At 39.5% G+C, this 19,186-nt stretch overlaps 1 protein-coding gene across 3 annotated transcripts in view; it reads right to left on the reverse strand.

Moving 5' to 3' along the window:
• Positions 1-13,195: 13,195 nt before the first annotated feature.
• Positions 13,196-19,186, reverse strand: part of HEATR4 (HEAT repeat containing 4) — a 37,254-nt gene continuing 31,263 nt past the window's right edge. For all 3 annotated transcript variants that reach the window (XM_057730412.1, XM_057730411.1, XM_057730413.1), the window contains one exon: positions 13,196-13,592. In XM_057730412.1, coding sequence (XP_057586395.1) covers positions 13,434-13,592 — 159 coding nt within the window. In that variant the 3' untranslated portion in view covers positions 13,196-13,433. The remainder of the gene's footprint in view (positions 13,593-19,186) is intronic.

Raw genomic sequence — 19,186 nt, forward strand, 5'->3', positions numbered from 1 at the left:
CCAACAAGGCCATGATCCAGTCTAATTTCCTGTGTGCCCTATACTAAGAAAGGCACGCTCAAAACAAGCAAGATGGGTTAATTAGGGCAGCACCTTCCAATATGCAGAAATCCATGCCTGGCTCCATTAAAGTTCTGGAGAGAGGGGAGTGTGCCCAGGTCACACAGACCTTTGTCCCTTTCAAAAGAAGCTGGTCACTGTGTAGTCTGCTGTCAGACCTTAACTGAGGATGAGAGAAAGGGGGATTCTACCCAGGCTGTGTGGTTGGAGTAAGGGCACCCAAGAGGCAGATTTCACACCTGGGTTGGGAACGGTTAGAATCAAGAGACTGAAGAAAGAGCAATTTTGCAATCAGAAAGTTGGAAGAAGAGAGTCCAGTTTGCAACATGAACAAAAGATCCCTGTGAGGTTAGAGTGACCCAGCAGGGCTGCATTGAATGGCTTCCTTATAAGGGAGGAGGATCTTGAGGGCTGGCCTGTGGTCAGAGAAAATGAGGAACTATAATCAAGGAAACCCCATTATTTTGGATTTGAGTCATTTCTCAGGGCCCACTCGTGATGATTATGTAAGAAAAATGACAGGAGGGACTCCTAAAGTATAAATGATCTTTAAACCAAAAACCTTGTAGAAAGAAAAAGGTCTACGTGCATAGCTTACCTCATCTCATCTTTTCAGGCTAGGAGTATCTACTCAAATATTCTCTTTCCCTCCCTCCCTCCCCTCTCCTTATATTTGTACATGTTCTTTCCTTTTGTCTGTGTTCCAGGAAGAAGAAAAAACTATCCTCACAAGGAAATGCCTTAGGATCTTTTCAACTGGAGCTATTTCCTGATCCAGAGTCACCATCTCAAGCAGTTTCTTCTGTGGTGCTAGACCATTAGAGCTCAATAAATACTTGCAGATAATAACAGTTACACCTCTGCCTCCAAATCAAGTAACTGTGCAGCTGTGATTTAAACAGTCCTCTTGATTTTCTGAGATGCACCAGCCCTGGGCCCTTCTCCTCTGAGCATGTTCCCACTGTTTCCAGATTTGTACACAGAAAGGCTCAAAGCAGAAGTTGCTGGGAAAGTTCTGCGAGGTTAAAGGAGAGGTGTGAAGCAACATCAAGTTCCTCTTCCTGTCATTCTTTTCTCTTCTTATAACTCTGTGTTTCCTCTGTGCTTGAGAAAGGGGAGAATTATAATGTCTCAATATCTCTCAGTAGCCAGAGAAGATCTCTGTCTGCTTTTTTGCAGGAGGGCCAATTTTAGAAGGGAAAGGTGGGCTGAGGAGACAAGGACTTGCCCCCAGGAAGTCTGCCTACACAATAGGGATGGTGTGTTTATTTATTCAGCCTTTTCCTACAGGCAGCCAGAGTCGCAGCCGTTTCATTTTGCCCTCAGGAAGTGTATTTAGTGGTAGGCTTTCTTTCTTTTCCTGTTAGTTTCCTGCAAAAGGACATCAGTGTCTTCTCAGAGCAGCAGCTGATAAAAAGGATTGTTGCTCCAGAGAAGGCAGACAAGCATATTTCCGGAGGCAGACCCAGATCATCCCAAAGGCATGGAGAACTGAGCCTGGGTGAGGAAACTGAAGAACTTGATTTTCACACCTATTTCCCTCATGCCATCTTCCTCCCTGAAATATTTCTTTAGTGGGATATGGTAATTACATCTCCTACTTGTGTAGAATTTCACACTTTCCCAAGGTATCGTCACACTGTACAGCAGAGTCAGAGGCACTGTATTTGATGGAGCCTGGGAGTTACTTTGAAGGGTTAACATAAGGAGGCAGCTTTGGGTTTAACTTTATATTCTGGGGAAATTATACCAATAGTATAGGTTTACCCTAAGTTAGATTCCACTTGCTAGCTCCTCCTCATCCTACAGATCTCACCTGCAAAGTTACTACTACAGCGGGGCCTGCTGACGTCTCCTCTCCCAGCCACCACTGGGTTGCATGCCCCTCTTATACGCACTGCACTTCCATGTGGGATACACACATCCTGTGTTTTAGCTTGCGTAGTGCCTATCTCTCCTGCAGCATTGTGATACCAAGAACCTCATCCATCCTGCTCACAGGGCCTGATCCAAAGTAGTTTACTAAATGTTTAGTGAATGAATGAGTCAGGAGTTGTCTCTAGGAGCAGCCTTCCCACCCTACATCATCATTTATTTTGGGGTGGTGCTATGGGAGTTATAAAAAAGGCATGTGCTAATTATCATCTAATGATCACTAGTGGTTATAGTAATTAGTAGGTAAACGCACAGTCGTGGTGTATGACTAAAGAAAGCTTTCCACCAGTGTGTACAGGGCCTTCCTTGCATTATGAATTTGAAATCTCATTGCCTGTCTCTGTTGGGCTCCCATACAGAGACAGCGTCATTCCTTTAGTTGCCAACAGTGGGGAGAGGGAGAACTCAGTTTTCTGTGACTCAGTGAAACTGTTTTGGTCTGAAAATTAAATTAAAATGCTGGGCCAGTGATGGCCCTTTGCTACTTCCCTCTCAGGCTCTGAGATGACTGACTTTCCCCATCAAGGGTCTGCACTGAGTCATCCCTGCTCCAGATAAAAAACAACAAATTCAGCCCCCTCGGGATGAGTGATGCAAGCAAAGACTCATCCTGCTAATCCTCCCATTGAGGGTCAAGGTTCATGGCCTCGGCCCCCTCCCTGGAAACAAGAGGACAAATTGAGAAGAAAGACAAGACTTTTCCTTCCTATTCCTTCCTACCTCAAAAGCCCTTGGTCTGTGGTTTCCTCTTCTTCTGCAGAAGGGAAGTGAGGATGGACATAGAGAAGGAGGAAGAATGCACCATGGGACGTGGCATTTTGATGGTCCTGATGTTGTGGGGGAGCTGTGAATTTGGATGAAGGATGACAAGACATAAAAAGTCCCTAGAGATTCTTCAACAATTCTCACATTCCAAGTAACCAAGGCACAGCCCAGCTGTCAGGACACAGGGAATCAGAAATGCAGTCAGTGGGAGGTGATGACAGCAAAGAAGCAGGCAGATCTGACACACAGGCCCCTACGAAGAACTGTGCCCCGTGGGAGCATCACAAACTGCGGCAGACTGGGTAGTGAAGAGAGGGAGTGAGTGTTAAGTGTGAGACCTTGGAGCAGGAGGCCCACACTCTATTTCCAGCTCAGCCATCAGTTGATGGAAGGACCCCACGCCAAAGATGATTGTCAGAGATATGGCTTAATCAGCTCCCTGTGGAATGGGCAGATGTTTGTGAGATGCTCTGAAATCTCTAAATGAAAAGAAATGCCAGGAAAAGCTATTATTATTTTGAGCGTTGATTCACAGAGGAGCCAGAGCATCTTTGAGCTCCTATGTTGGAATCAGAGGTCACAGTATTTTCATCTTGGGTGGACCAGTCCCTGGAGATCTGTTTTCTAATAACTTCAGTTGAGAAAATGTTCATTGTTGACGTCTGTAAGGAATACAATAAAAAAATCTCCATCACTGGAGTATTGCAAATTTCCAACCAAGCACCAGTAAGTTTTCTATGCAACAGATCCTAGCCAGGCCTAATTTGGGTGGAGGGATGTGTAGGCTGTGACCTGGTAACACTTCTCCCTCTCTGTCTCTCTCCTAAGCCCTTTCTCTCCTCTCTTTCTCTTTTTTATGTGTGCATAAGGCTACTTAGAAACTTTGACTTATCAAAGGATATTTGGAGATTCCAAAATGATCAGCCCAATTGTGGCTCTCCATCTCCCACCACTTAGCCCCCCCTTTTAAAAAATTTTTTTTTCTTCTTTAAGGAAGTGGTTAAACCAGACCTTTTTCATTTGGCAGGCATGTGACCCTGGTATTCTACTTCTTCATTCACTCCCTTGTGTATTTTACTATAGTATAAATACTCCTGCCCCACTACCTCCTCTGGTCTCTGTTCTACAAACCAACCAGATTGTCATTCCAAAGGGATATGTTAGTCATTGAGTTCTTAAGTGAAAGTATATTCCCCTTGCTGGTGTCTCCAAAGCTAATAGGCTGACTAGACTCATAACAGGACTTTAACCCGAACCTGTAACAAGTGCTTACCTGTCCTGAATGACCTAAGCAGTAACAATCCCAGGTCACAATCATCACAGGAACAGATATTATTTTTCTGCTGTTGCACAAAGTGGACAAAGGTTGTCTAACTGATGCAGAATGGATCACTTAATAAAGCCAGAGCTGCTTGTAAACCAAGAAAAATCTCAAGAATGGGCATGTGACTGCTGGGCATGCGTTAGAGGGAGAGCTGAGCTAAATCTATAGTCTCACAAACAGCATGGGTAAGACCAACATGGACACTGCTCTCAAATCCCCAAATCCTAGGATTACAAACGTCATCGACAAACTTCCAGTAGAGTTAAAATGAGGACCGGTATAAAAAAAAAAAAAGAATACTTCAAGCTGTAGGTAATAAATGTGTGGAACTAATTATCCAGGGAGGGAATATAGTCAGAATGCAGAAATGATTAGAGCAAATTTATGAATTGCAGAATCATACATGAGTGAACCAGTCATTTTTCAATCTGGTCCTACATCAGAGCCCCAGGTCCCTCTCCTAGTTCCAGGGATTCCACTTCATTAGATTGGAGTAGGGTCCAGGGATCTGTGTTTTATTTTTGCAAAGCTCTACCAAGTGATTCTGATTTATAACCAGGTTCAAGAAACACTACTTCAATAACCTTTCATCCAAGGTAAGAGACTATTAAATGGACTATAGGTCTGATCCAACCTGGTAACCCTTATGGTCCTGTCACACTGCTTGGCTTAGTGAATGACAACTCAGAGACAGATAACAGCTGGATACAGGACAAACTCCAGAGTAGCCATTAGACTCTGGATCCATTGATCAAAGGTAGTAATATAGTAATTCTCTGGTCCCTGGCTCATTTAGAACCTTCTCCGAGATTTGTGAAACTTTCCCACCTCAGGGATGAATCAACTGGAGCTTTTTAGAACCACCTTTGGAAAGAAATATTCAAATGTTTGAACATTTCTCTTGTGGCTCTTTATGTGCAATACTTACAATGCTAGACATTCACTCAATCAGCAAATATCCACTGACTAAAATTTAGATACATACTCTACACTAATAGTTTGTTGCTGAGGATATAAATAAGCAAATAAGACAGTGGTAAAACAGATGTGGTCCCCAGCTTCATAGGTCACTAATAGGCTCTCAAATTTTTTTTTATTATTGTGGCTGGGTACAGTGGAACAGCCATCCCAGGAAATTCTATGAGGGCCACTCTACCCTCTTAGGAACACAGCATTTGAGTTCTAGATATAGCTCGTCTGAGGTGAAGAAATGAGATGTCCTTCCCCACTCCACCCCCAAATGTACCTACAGGTAAAAGATAAACTGAACTTCCGGAGAATAAGACCTACGCTTTGTTCACCTTTGGATCTGCAATTCCATATACAGTACTTTGTGCATAGTAAAGTTCAGTGTGTTTGAACGAGTAAATGAATGAATGAAGCTTGAATCTAAGTTCTGTTGCTTACTGTGCATCTGTACAAGTCCTGGAATCTTTCTGACCCTCTGCTTCCTCATGATTGAGGCAATAAGTATCTTGCCTATCTGTCATATGATTAGAAATCACATGGTCACTAGCACTGCAGCTGGTATAAGGCAGGCAGGTACTCAACAAATGGTTGTTGAGATGGTACATGGCTGTTACTTGTGAAAACAGGTAAACAGAAACTTCTAGGAACCAACTTGTATGGTCAGACTGACACCTGGTGGTGCAGTCTTAGAACCTATACCAAGTATAGTCAATTGCTGGTTTGAAACCTAAACTAGGGAGTAACTAGGAAGTAGTAAGAACTGCTTTACACAAGTAACATTATTTAATCCTCACCAGTGATTTTCAGTCCTGACTGTATATTAGAATAATCCGTGAAGCTTTATAATTTACTCCTACCTGGATCTCACTCTCAGAGATTACTAAATTTGCAGGACAGACTGCCTTTTTTGTTTGTTTGGTTTTTTGGATATGGGCCATTTTTAAAGTCTTTATTGAATTTGTTACAATATTGCTTCTGTTTTACATTTTGGGTTTTTTTCCCTCGTGAGGCAGGTGGGATTTTAGCTCCCTGAACAGGGATGGAACCTGCACTCCCTGCATTAGAAGGCAAAGTCTCAATCACTGAACCACCAGGGAAGTCCCAGGCTGCCACTTTTTTTTTTTTTTTTTGGCTGTGTTGGGTCTTTTTTGCTGTGCGCGGGCTTTCTTTTTAGTTGCGGTGAGTGGGGGCTACTCTTCATTGTGGTGCGCGGGCTCCTCATTGCCGTGGCTTCTCTTGTTGTGGAGCACGGGCTCTAGGTGAGTGGGCTTCAGTAGTTGCAGCACATGGACTCAATAGTTGTGGCACACGGGCTTAGTTGCTCCGCGGCATGTGGGATCTTCCTGGAGCAGGGATCGAACCCGTGTCCCCTGCATTGGCAGGCAGATTCTTAACCACTGTGCCACCTAGGAAGTCCCCAGGCTGCCACATTTTAAAAATCGATGTTAATAATATGCAACCAGGTTGAGAACCACTGCAAAAGACCCATGAGATAATTATGATTCTTCTCATTTTACAAATGATGAAAGTAAAACTCAGAAGGATAATGTTCACAGTCACATAGTTATTAGTAGCAGAAGAAATGTGACCATGAGTCTACCGTTTTTCTCTATATCACATGGTCTTGACAGAGGCTTTTTGAAGTCTGATGTGCTTTTGCCTGTGAAAGTCTCAAACTCAGAGGCATTGGGGAATTCCATGACCCTATGGGGTGAAGCATTCCAAACAGCATTTCAGTGTTGAGAGGGTAATATGGCCTAATGAAGACACTGACTTCCTGAATTCTCTCTCTAGAATCTCTCTTCCCAGAGCTTTAAACTCTACTGCTCTGTTGATGGATAAATGAGCAATGTGAAGTTGCTTGACTCTGAATTGAATAGCTACACGATATATTTAAAGCTTTTTTTCTTTTCTTTTCTGAGATCTAGAATATGTTAGAGAACTGAAACAGATTAATCATCCATTATTGAGTTCCAGGAAACAGCCTCCTATACAACGACTGCACGCTTATATGTTTGGCCAAAAACAGTTGAGATGATAGGTATCAGCAGATAAAGAAGAGTGAAAGGGTTAAATCCTAACATCTGAGACTGTGTTCTAAATTGGCCTCCCAAAGAGATCCTCAGAGGACAGATGATCTTGAAAGGCATGGGAAGCTCAAGTCCCTTCCAAACCTACTGTGTAGAAAGTGCCAGCTCATCCTGGGCATGAAAAATGAATGGGGCCTCGTTGGGTCACTGGGGAAGCCTGCAGCACATCTTATAGAGATGGATGGGATCCAGGCCGCTGCCTGGCTCATTACTTGCTAGGATGATTTCCCTGAACTTTATGAGGAATTTTTCTTTAGTTGGTGCTGGGCAGCATATGGGAGCCGGCTGAGGGTGCTGAGGTTCAGCCAAGTGGGCAGTAGTCTAGAAACTCACCATCTGAAAAGCCTACATCAGGGGTCACAAACTGTCAGCCCAAGGGCAGAATTTGGCTCACAGATGTGTTTTGTACAGTGTTAGCTTTCAGTGTTTTTAATATTTTAAAATTAATTGCCAGTGTTTTACACTGGAGAAGTTTCATGCAAAGATAATAGATTTTTTGCATGAGTTGTAATGTAGAGCGCCTTGACTGTCCTAATCACTGCTGTATCCCAGAACCTAGAACAGTGCTTGGAACATAACTCTTTAATAAATATTTCTTGAATTAATGTTTTTCAAAACAACAACAACAACAACAGCCCAGTCTTAATCCAGTGGGAATTACTGTCACCATTTTACAGTGAATAAAAGAAATCTCAGAGAGTTTAAGTAATTCACCTAAGGTCACATCACTGATAAGCAGCAAAATATTTGGACTCAGGCATGTCAACTTCCAAGCCAGTGTTCTGTTCACCACTCCACGCTGCCCAGCATCCTACACTCGTGGGCCTTTCACAGTCACGAAAGCCTTTCAATTTAGATTTTTTAAAGACAGCTTAATTGAGGTACTATTAGCATACTATACAATTCACCCATTTAAAGTGTATGATGCAATGTTTTTTTGGTATATTCACAAGGCTGTGCAATCATCACCACAATCTAATTTTAGACTATATTTGTTCCCCCTGAAAGAAACCCCGTTAACAGTCAATTCCTATTCCCCTCTCCAACCCTCCTTCTCCCATTCCCACCTCTCCCAGCCCTAAGCAATCACTAATCTACTTTCTGTTTATATAAATTTGTTTATTCTGTAATCTACAGCAAAGAAGGCAAGAATATACAATGGAGAAAAGACAGTCTCTTTAGCAAGTGGTGTTGGAAAAGCCGGACAGCTTCACATAGAAGAATGAAATTAGGACACTCCCTTGCACCATATACAAAAATAAACTCAAAATGGTTAAAATAACTAAATATAAGATGTAACACCATAAAACTCCTAGAAGAGAGCGTAGGCAAAACATTATCTGACTTAAATTGTAGCAATATTTTTTTGGACCTGTCTCCTAAGGCAAATGAAACAAAAGCAAAAATAAATGGGACCTAATCGAACTTATAAGCTTTGCATAGCAAAGGAAACCATCAACAAAATTAAAAGACAACCTATGGAATGGGAGAAAATATTTGCAAATGATGCAACTGACAAGAGGTTAATATCCAAAATGTACAAACAGGTTATACAACTCAATATCAAAAACAAAACAAAATGAAACAAACAAAAAACCCCAGCCCAATCAAAAAATAGGCAGAAGATCTAAATAGACATTTCTCCAAAGAAGACATACAGATGGGCAACAGGCACATGAAAAATGTGCTCAACACTGCTAACTATTAGAGAAATGCAAATCAAAACTAAAATGGGGCATTACCTCACACTGATCAGAATGGCTATCATCAAAAAGTCTATAAAAAAATACTGGAGAGGGTGTAGAGAAAAGGGAACCCTTTACACTATTGATGGCAATATAAATTGGTGCAGCCACTATGGAAAACAGTATGGAGGTTCCTCAAAAAACTAAAAATAGAGATACCATATGATCTGGCAATTCCATTCCTGGGCATATATCTGGAAAAGTTGATAACTCCAATTTGAAAAGACACATGCACCCCAATGTTCATAGCAGCACTATTTATAATAGTCAAGCAGCCATCAACAGACAATTGGTTTAAGAAGGAACAGACAACAAAATTTGTCTATTCTGGAAATTTCATATAAATGAAATCGTACAATATGTGATCTTTTGTAACTGGCATCCTTCGCTTTAGCATATTGTTTTCAAGGTTCAGCTATGTTGTAGCATTTATCAGTACTTCATTGCTTCTTTTTTTAAATTGAAGTATATTGATTTATAATGCTGTGTTAGTTTCAGGTGTACAGCAAAGTGATTCAGTTATAAATATATATTCTTTTTCAGATTCTTTTGCATTATAGGTTATTACAAGATATTGAATATAGTTCCCTGTGCTATATAGTAGGTCTTTGTCATTTATCTATTTTATATATAGTAGTGTGTATCTGCTAACCCCAAATTCCTAATTTATTCCTCCACACCCTTTTTCCCCTTTGGTTACCATAAGTTTGTTTTCAACATCTGTGAGTCTATTTCTATTTTGTAAATAAGTTCATTTGTATCATTTTTAAAGATTCCACATATAAGTGGTATCATATGATGTTTGTCTCTCTGACTTAACTTCACTTACTATGATAATCTCTATGTCCATCCATGTTGCTGCAAACGGCATTATTTAATTCTTTTTTATGGCTGAGTAATATTCCATTGTATATGTGTGTGTATGTATGTGTGTGTGTATGTATATATATATCACATCTTTATCTTTTCGTCTGTCAATGGTCTAGTACTTTATTACTTCTTATTGACAAATAATACTTTATTGTATGGATACACCAAAATTTATTTAGCCATCGATCAGTTGATAGACATTTGGGTTATCTCCACTTCTTAGCTATTATGAATAATATTGCTATGAACATTCATGTCAGTTTAAATTTTTGACATTGTTTCAAAAGTTAGTCACTGTAATTTTTTGTGTTAAAAGCAATAATTTAAGTGTATACATTAAAAACGTACCATATGTTTTAAAATTTCATTTTGGTACTTCATTTTTAAAATATAGATGAAGTTTCAAAAAAGAGTATCCAGCTCACTCTTGACCTCTAAGAGGCTCTGATGCTGCCTCCAAAAAATGAGCCCCTTTTATCCAATAAGACAACAAACTCCTCAGAGTCAGAAAAATTGGTCTTACACCTCTTGGCATATCCATCATGCCTAAATAATACATGCATTTGGTAACTATTTGCTGACAATATAGCTCTTCCAGAAATGGTGGGGTGGAGTGGGAGGATTAAGTGATAACCAATAGGAGGTTGTGTGAGCGGAGAGACTAAATTCTAACACAGGTGTTTCCCTTCTGACCCACCACCACCTCTTTGCTGTTAGTCTGGTCAGGAAGATTTCTGTTGATGTAGTTCACTAAGGGATGCTAACTTAGATGGAACACGTAAACTAATAAAGACATGAATCTTGGTTGAAAAATGGAAAATTTCTCTAGATCTTAGCCAAGAGAAGCTCAGCATGGTGTTTCTTCCACAAGCTGCGCCAAACAGAAGCTTCCTTTTACAGTAGAATAGGCAGCAATCCCTTTTCTAATCAACCATTGGAGTTAGTGAATGTCTGTGGCAGAAGAAAGAAGAAGATGGAAAAAGGAGCAATGGAAAGGAGGCAGCTGAGACATTCTGTGTGAGAAGAGACTCTCCTACAACTGCCTCAAGTCTGGAAGGACAGGCAGGGATTTGTGGAACCTCTGGAGTATTTTGTTATTATAACATTTTATTGATATGAATAGATGCAGCTAGAAAACAGGAGGGTAAGGAGAATAGATGCTCTGTTTCTTCATTGTGAAATAACAAGTAAACAGATTTGGAAACAGGAGAGGAAAATGGAGCTGTCATGGACCCCTGCCAAGTTCCTTCCTCCAGGTTTTCTCCTGTTCGCACCGCCGCCCACCCGCCTACTTTCGCCCCCCCCCCCCAGAAGATCTTCCCTCCTCCCTTCACTCTATCTAAGGCTCGTGCTCTCTCTGAGATCCATGGCTACTCCAGCGCTCCTCTCCCCTGGACTCCCACAGCACAGCTGCTGCACACACACAATTCCTACTACATTAAGCATATTGTCTTTGAAAGGTTCTTATATGTGTGTCTTATAAAACCCCTTGTACACTCCTCAAAGACAAGGGCCATTTCTGCTGCTGCTGCTGCTGCTACATGTCCCACAGTGCAGATGGCCTAATAGACCCTCTGTTTGACTGACTCGAGGGCTCAGTTCAGCCCTCATGTTCCTGCCAGTGATATAGAGAGCACAATAAAGTCCTTTCACTATGAAATGACAAAGTCAAAGATAGAGGGGCTAAGTACCCACACAGAATTATTTATTGTCTCGAATGTCTCATGGCAGCCAGATCTCAGAATCTTCAGATTTGATAGATGTGGAAATAACTTTGTATATGTGATGGTGCTTTTTGGATTAGCATTTCACTTGGATGAAGTGTGTAAATTAATAAATAAAAACAGGGATTATATGAGTCAGGAAAAGGGAGATTTTCTGTTATATAGTTAACTGATATCCCCCAGTTTTTTTCCCTCCATGTTCCATAGTTGCTAGGTGTTCATAGTGGAAATTAGTGCTTTTTATATTTCTGATCATGACAGTGCAACCAGAGGAGAGGATCTGATTGGGGAAGAAAAATGGAGAGAGAGATTCATATTGCCTTTATTTTAATCACTGAATGTCCCACAGCTATTTGGGATATAAATAGCGATCAATATTTAGGGAAGAAAGCTGGATTCACACTACTGTAAATTCTGGATCTTTCCTCTTCCATGGCAATTTTTTCACTATTGTGTGCTCTTACGGGATCCCAGCTTAGGATACAGATACAGTTTGTAACTCTCCCACTATGCATAAATCTTTTTTTTTTTAAGCTCTTTATTAGAATATAATTGCTTTACACTCTTGTACCAGCTTATGAGGTACACCAAAGTGAATCAGCTGTATTTATACACATATCCCCACATTCCCTCCCTCCTGCGACTCCCCCCCACCCTCCCCGTCCCAGCCCTCTAAGGCATCACCCATTATTGAGTTGATCTCCCTTTGTTATACAGTAACTTCCCACTAGCTATCTATTTTACAGTTGGTAGTATATATATGTCTACGCTACTCTCTGACTTCATCCCAGCTCCCCCTTCGCCCCCCACGCCCCCCCAACCCCGTGTCCTGCAGTCCATTCTCTGCATCTTCATCCTTATTCTTGCCCTGTCAGTAGGTTCATCAGTACCATTTTTTTTTTTTTTTTAGATTCCATATATATGAGTTAGCATACAATATTTGTTTTTCTCTTTCTGGTTTACTTCACTCTGTATGACAGACTCTAGGTCTATCCACCTCATTACATATAGCTCCATTTCATTCCTTTTTATAGCTGAGTAATATTCCATTGTATATACGTGCTACATCTTCTTTATCCATTCACTTGTTGATGGGTATTTAGGTTGCTTCCATGTCCTGGCTATTGTAAATAGTGCTGCAATAAACATTACGGTACATGTTTCTTTTTGGATTATGGTTTTCTCTGGGTATATGCCCAGTAGTGGGATTACTGGATCATATGGTAGTTCCATTTTTAGTTTTTAAGGAACCTCCAAACTGTTTTCCATAGTGACGACACCTAAATCTTTTAAGCGTTAAGTACATTGGGGCTCATGAGAATTGCTAATCAGCCTTGTGAAACTGCAGCAATGCTTCTCAGGGATCTAAAAGTGTTCACACCCACCCACGCAGTACAAAGTGGAAAATATTGTACTAGCTCTGTTTTCCTGTAACAACCCAGTGACATGGCTTCCTGATCGCCTTGTAGGCTGTAGTTAAAGAACTTGCTCTAGAACAAGACTAGACTTGTGGATAGAAAACACCACCTAAGATTTTCTTTCCTAGACTAATGGGATTCTAGTTTGGGTTTCAAAGGGCTCTTTGTACAGTTTACAAAAGATTCTGGGTTTTTGAATATTTCTATTCCAGTAAAATTTGGAGTTCTGACCTATATTTAGTATATGACTTTTCTGGGTTATAGAAAAATTTGGACAAATGTGATGTCGATTTTCTTTAACCCTCTGTGTAAATGGTGTACATTAAAAAAAGCCAGGTCTACTGTTAAACAGATTTTTCTTTATAAACATAATGACGAAGAGATTACACAACATCAATTAAAGAGAAGAATGTGACTAGGTCCACTCCTGCCTGTGTCTTGGAGCAAGAGAAGGGCTCATCCCAGAAATAATTACCTTTCCTTCTAGCGGAAGAGGACATGACCCTGGAAAAAACTTTTGAGTTTTTACTCAGCTAGAGATCTTGGTTGTCAGATCCAAATGGTCCCATCGCAATCCTTTTTTCCCGGGCGGTGCGTAGATCTTTGACAAGTGATGAGTGACCTCTGCTTCTTGTGTTAAGGCCCAGGATTGGACTCTGTGACCAGGGATTTGGTGTGCGGGGCCTCACAGGCTGCAGAGAAATATTAACATGTTAGTGCATGTGCCAAATGTGGTCTCATGTGATAGGTAGACCCAAAGAGAAAGCCTCTGTAGCAATGGTTTTATCAGAATAGCTCTGTGAACTACCATAATAAAAGAATAGAATCTATAAGGTCAAGACGGGCCACTTTTGATACCAGTCAGCAGCCTAATGTGGAGAATATGCCTGAATTGCCCACCAAAGGCTTGGACTTCCACATGGTGATCTATAGGGTTAGCCTGTGTTTTCTATGTCTTTATTATTACGCAGAAGTAGCAGCAGCTATGGGAACTATAGTAGCAATGACTAAAGAACTTTTTCCTCAGATATGCTGAGGTGGATTTACTCAGCGTGAACAACCCCTGGGGACATGGCTCTGCTTTATTTTTACCTTATAAAGCAATGCAGTGATGGCCAGGGTTGAGTTTGTACCTAGGTTAAAGCGTTCCCAGGAAGCTAGGCTGTTCTAACGTCAATCTAGGTTTCTGGATTACTCTGTGGAATAATGAGAAAGATATTTATCTCATTCCCAAATGTATTCTTAGTTTAGGGCCAAAGTACAGATGGAATCCCATTTACTAAATGTCTAAATATTTAAATGTTATAAATCAAGCTGGGGGGACTTCCCTGATGGTCCAGTGGCTAAGACACCCCATGCAGGGGGCTCTGGTTCCATCCCTGGTCAGGGAACTAGATCTCGTGTGCTGCAGCTAAGACGCGCACAAATAAATAAATAAATAAACAAGTAAATAAAATAAAATAAGAACCAGTTTGTTAGCTTGATTTATTATTATTTTTATAATATATTTATTTACTTGGCTGCACTGGGTCTTAGTTGCTGCATGCAGGGTCTGTGTTGCCATGTGCAGGATCTTTTTTGTTTTTAGTTTTGGCACGTGGGATCTAGTTCTCTGACCAGAAATTGAACCCACGCCCCCTGAGTTGGGAGCACGGAGTCTTAACCCCTGGACTACCAGGAGAGTCCCCAAACTGTTAAGTAAAATACATACTATTAACTACATTGACAAAAAGATCAGGTTTGAATTTGGAAGTTTTACAGTCTTTGGGGGTCCTTACCAGAATGTGGTGGTGCAAGAAAACTGAATTATAAATAAATGTACCATGTTTTTCTTTTGTGATAGGAATCAAGCAAAACAGAATACATCAGAATCGTATATTTTCAAGGAGCAAGCCTGTAGTGGTACTACAAATGGTGAATTTTTTTTAAATTTAATTTATTTATTTCTTGGACATGCCATGAGGCATGCAGGATCTTAGTTCCCCGACCAGGGATGGAACCTGTGCCTCCTGCAGTGGAAGTGCAGAGTCTTAACCACTGGACAGCCAGGGAAGTCCCTTGTGTATGTATATATCTTCCTCTTTCATTAAATAAATAGGAAAAATTTTATTATAATGTCTCATAAAATTAATGTGATTATTTTTGATTTTTTTTTATATTGGGTTGGCCAAAAAGTTTGTTTCGGTTTTTCCTGAACCTGAACAAACTTTTTTGGCCAACACATACTTGACTATTCTTTAACCTCAAAAGCCTAACCCCAAAGTTTGATATATGCCCACTTACATATTTGCAGAAAGAACACCGTGCCTTGTATAATATTTCTTATTTCACAAATAACTTATAATTTCAGCTACATATTATAGTGTATTTTTGCTATTTAAGTAATAAGAACCAATACATTATTTATTATCTTGTTTTTCATTACTTAAAAAATTGAATGAATCAATTATGATGGGCCATATCATTTTAATTTTGACTTTCAAGATGTATTTCTCTGTCAAGTATTTTTATTGTATTCTTTGAATATTATACTTGAAATGAAAAATGAAGTCATAATAAGAAGTCTCACCTGCATATGAATGTTTGTAGCAGCTGTATTCATAATCACTAAAAACTACAATCAACCTTCAATAGGTGAAAGGAAAAACAAACTGTGGTATATCCATTCAATAAAATATTATTCACAGACAAGAAATAAGCTCCCAAGACACAAAAAACATGGGTGAACCTCTTTGAATATGTATTGCTAAGTGAAAGAAGTTAGCCTGAAAAGGCTACATATGTATGATTTTAATTATGTGACATTCTGGAAAAGACAAAACTATAGAGATAATAAAAAGATCATTGATTGTCAGGTGTTTGCGGGGAGGAAGAGAGGATGGAAAAGAGGAAGCACAGGTTTTTAGGGTGGTCAAACTATTCTGTATGATACTAAAATGGTGGCTACATGGCATTACGCATTTGTTAAAACCCATAGAACTATACAGCACAAGAATGAACCTTAATGAATACAAATTAAAAAAAAAATCATTTAGGAGGTCAGGGAATCCCAGGAAGAAACTCAGACTATGACAAAAGAATATAACTGTAACCTCAATTTAAATACATATTTTTGTTACAGATAGTGTTATGGTGATGAAAAATATTTTAAGCATAAACATATAGTATAAAATTAGAATAAAATTTCTAATTTTATTCTAAAATTCATTAGAATAAAATTCTCGTGGAAGTTATTTAAAAATGGAAATGTAAGCTTAAAAAAAGATTAAAATTTTCAACTTCAAAGAAGAGCTTGTTTATTTTACAATTTTTTTAAATGGATGATGGTACGTATCAAACTGTTACAGACTTGGATGCATTTTAAATTGATATAACAGTTTTAATTCAAAATATCAATATATAAATGCTGGAATATGTAGACGTTAGAAATTAGATGCTTTGTGTCTATTTAAGCTTAAAAACATTTTTGATGTCAATGAAAAAAGGTGAAGAAGTGACACAGCAGTTCACAAATCTTTTAGAAGTTCTGTGAGCAAAAGAGTTGGAAGTTCAACATCCGAGACAGCATCTTACATGATGTACTGCAGGACTTGGCAGAATTCTGTGAAGGGCCAAATATTAATAGTACATATTTTAGGCTTTGCGCCCCTGATGGCCTGTGTCAAAACTACTCAACTCTGCTATTGTAGTATGACAGTAGCCACAGTTTGTAATAAATGAGTATGGCTGTATTCTGATAAAAGTTTATCTGTGGGTGCTGAAATTTGAGTTTTGTATACATTGTATTTCACAAACTATTATTCTTCTTTTGATTTTTTTTCAACCATTTAAAAATATAAAAATCACTCTTAGTTCACAGAGTGTGTAAAAACTGGAGTCAGGCCAGATTTGGCCTGAGAATTACAATTTGTTGATCCCAATTTACAGTAATTTGGTAAAATAGTCTTACAAATTAGAGACTCAGTATCTCAAAGTTAGACTGTAATCTGTCTCACATTTGCCAAAGCAAAGTCCTATATCCTTGAGGTCTTAAGCAAAATAATTCAGAAATGTATAAAGTTAAACTTGAAATTTCTTCTATTGCCAGTAATACCATTCCTCAGAGGCAAACTCTGACTTCAGATATTCAACTGTGCAGACACACACACAAATACAACATATGTGGTTAAAGAAACTATATATGAATTGCATATGGATTGAGAAAAAGGGACAACATATGTATTGTTCTGCAATTTGGTTTTTCAATTTACAGTATATTTTATTGTTTTAAAAATATTTATTTATTTATTTGGTTGGCCAAGTCTTAGTTGCAGCACATGAGTTCCTTGGTTGTGGCTCCAGGGCTCCTTAGTTATGGCATGTGAATTCTTAGTTGTGGCATGCATGTGGGATCTAGTTCCCTGATCAGGGATTGAACCCAGGCCCCCTGCATTGGGAGGATGGATTCTTGTCCACAGTGCCACCAGGAAAGTCCCTACAATATATTTTCAGCATCTTTCCTAGTCATTATTTTTAACAAGAATTCTTGATCTTTAATAGACATTTGAGTCATTTCCAATTCTGAAATAATAAGCAATGAGTATCTGTATATATTTCTATCTTTATCTCTATCTCTATCTCTATATCTATATATGTTTGTACACATGGGTGAATATTTTTGCAGGATAGATTCCTGGAAGCAGTATTACTGGATCAAAGATTTTCAAATTTTTATGTTGATGAAGTCATCCAAAGTTTTTCCTAGGGTTTCTCAACCTTGCTACATTTAGGGCTGGATAATTTTTGTTGTGGGGCTGTACTGCACATTGTAGAATGTTTAGCAGCATTTCTGGCCTCTACTCATTAGATGCCAGTAGCATCTCCCTTGTTGTGATAACCAAAAATCCCTCTTGATATTGCCAAATGTCCCCTGGGAGACGTGGGGCGGGGTGGCAAAACCATCTTGGGCTGAGAACCACTACCCTGGACACTTGTTTTTTGTTTTTTTGTTTTTTTCTTTCTTTCCTTTTTTCCCTATCACCTTTTCAGCAACGTAACATGTTATCCTTCCTTCAAAAAGGAAAAGTGCTTAAAGGAATTTGTGATTTAGTATATATCACCCCTCTGTTATGGGCTAAACTGTGTCTCCCAAAATTCATATGTTGAAGTTCTAACCCCAATACCTCAGAATGTGATTGTCTTTGAAGACAGAGTCTTTAAAGAGGTTATTAAATTAAAATGAGATTGTAAGAATTGACCCTAATCAAATATGACTGATGTTCTTATAAAAAGAAGAAATTTGAACACAGAGTTCTACAGAGGAAAGACCATATGAAGACTGGGAGAAGACAGTCATCCAAAAGCCAAGGAGAGAGGCCCCAGAAACCAGTCCTGCCAATCCCTTGATCTTGGACTTCCAGCCTCCAGAATTGTCAGAAAATAAACTTCTGTTGTTTAAGTCGGTCAGTCTGTGGCATTTTGTTATGGCAGCCCTGGTAACTTAATACACCTTCCCAGTGCATTTGAATTTTAAATAAAGAATGAATGAAAAAGGCAATAACTAATCCAAAGGACTAACTATCTAACAATGGGTTTTGGTGGGGGAGATAACTTTTCTGAGAGGATTCAAATCATTCTATGTAGATTTAGACATGGGATTGGCTCTAATCAACATCTTTTCTACAGCAGCTTCTCTGATGAACAATTATTAACCTCTATAAACTTAATGTCAAATTTTTTGATTAAAAAAAGATAATTATATCAATTCAAAAAAAAAATACAACCAAGGCAAGCAATGATTAGAGATCAGGAAAAATGAAATAAATTAGGGAAAGTGAAGTTTGTTGTTAAAAAAACACTATATGTGAAATGCTGAACAATCATCGACAGAAAGACACTGGAACTCACCAAAAAAGACACCCCACATCCAGAGACAAAGGAGAAGCTGCAATGAGACGGTAGGAGGGGCACAATCGCGTTAAAATCAAATCCCATAAATGCTGGGTGGGTGACTCACAAACTGGAGAACAGTTATACTGTAGAAGTCCACACACTAAAGTGAGGGTTCTGAGCCCCATGTCAGGCTTCCCAACCTGGGAGTCCAGCAACAGGAGGAGGAATGCCCAGAGAATCAGACTTTGAAAGCCAGCAGGATTTGATTGCAGGACCTCCACAGGACTGGGGGAAACAGAGACTCCACTCTTGGAGGGCACACAAAAAAGTGTGCTCACCAGGACCCGGGGGGAAGGAGCAGTGACCCCATAGGAGACTGAACCAGACCTACCTGCTGGTGTTGGAGGGTTGCCTG

The sequence above is a fragment of the Hippopotamus amphibius genome, chromosome 4 (genome assembly GCF_030028045.1).
Source record: "Hippopotamus amphibius kiboko isolate mHipAmp2 chromosome 4, mHipAmp2.hap2, whole genome shotgun sequence".
NCBI lineage: Eukaryota > Metazoa > Chordata > Mammalia > Artiodactyla > Hippopotamidae > Hippopotamus > Hippopotamus amphibius.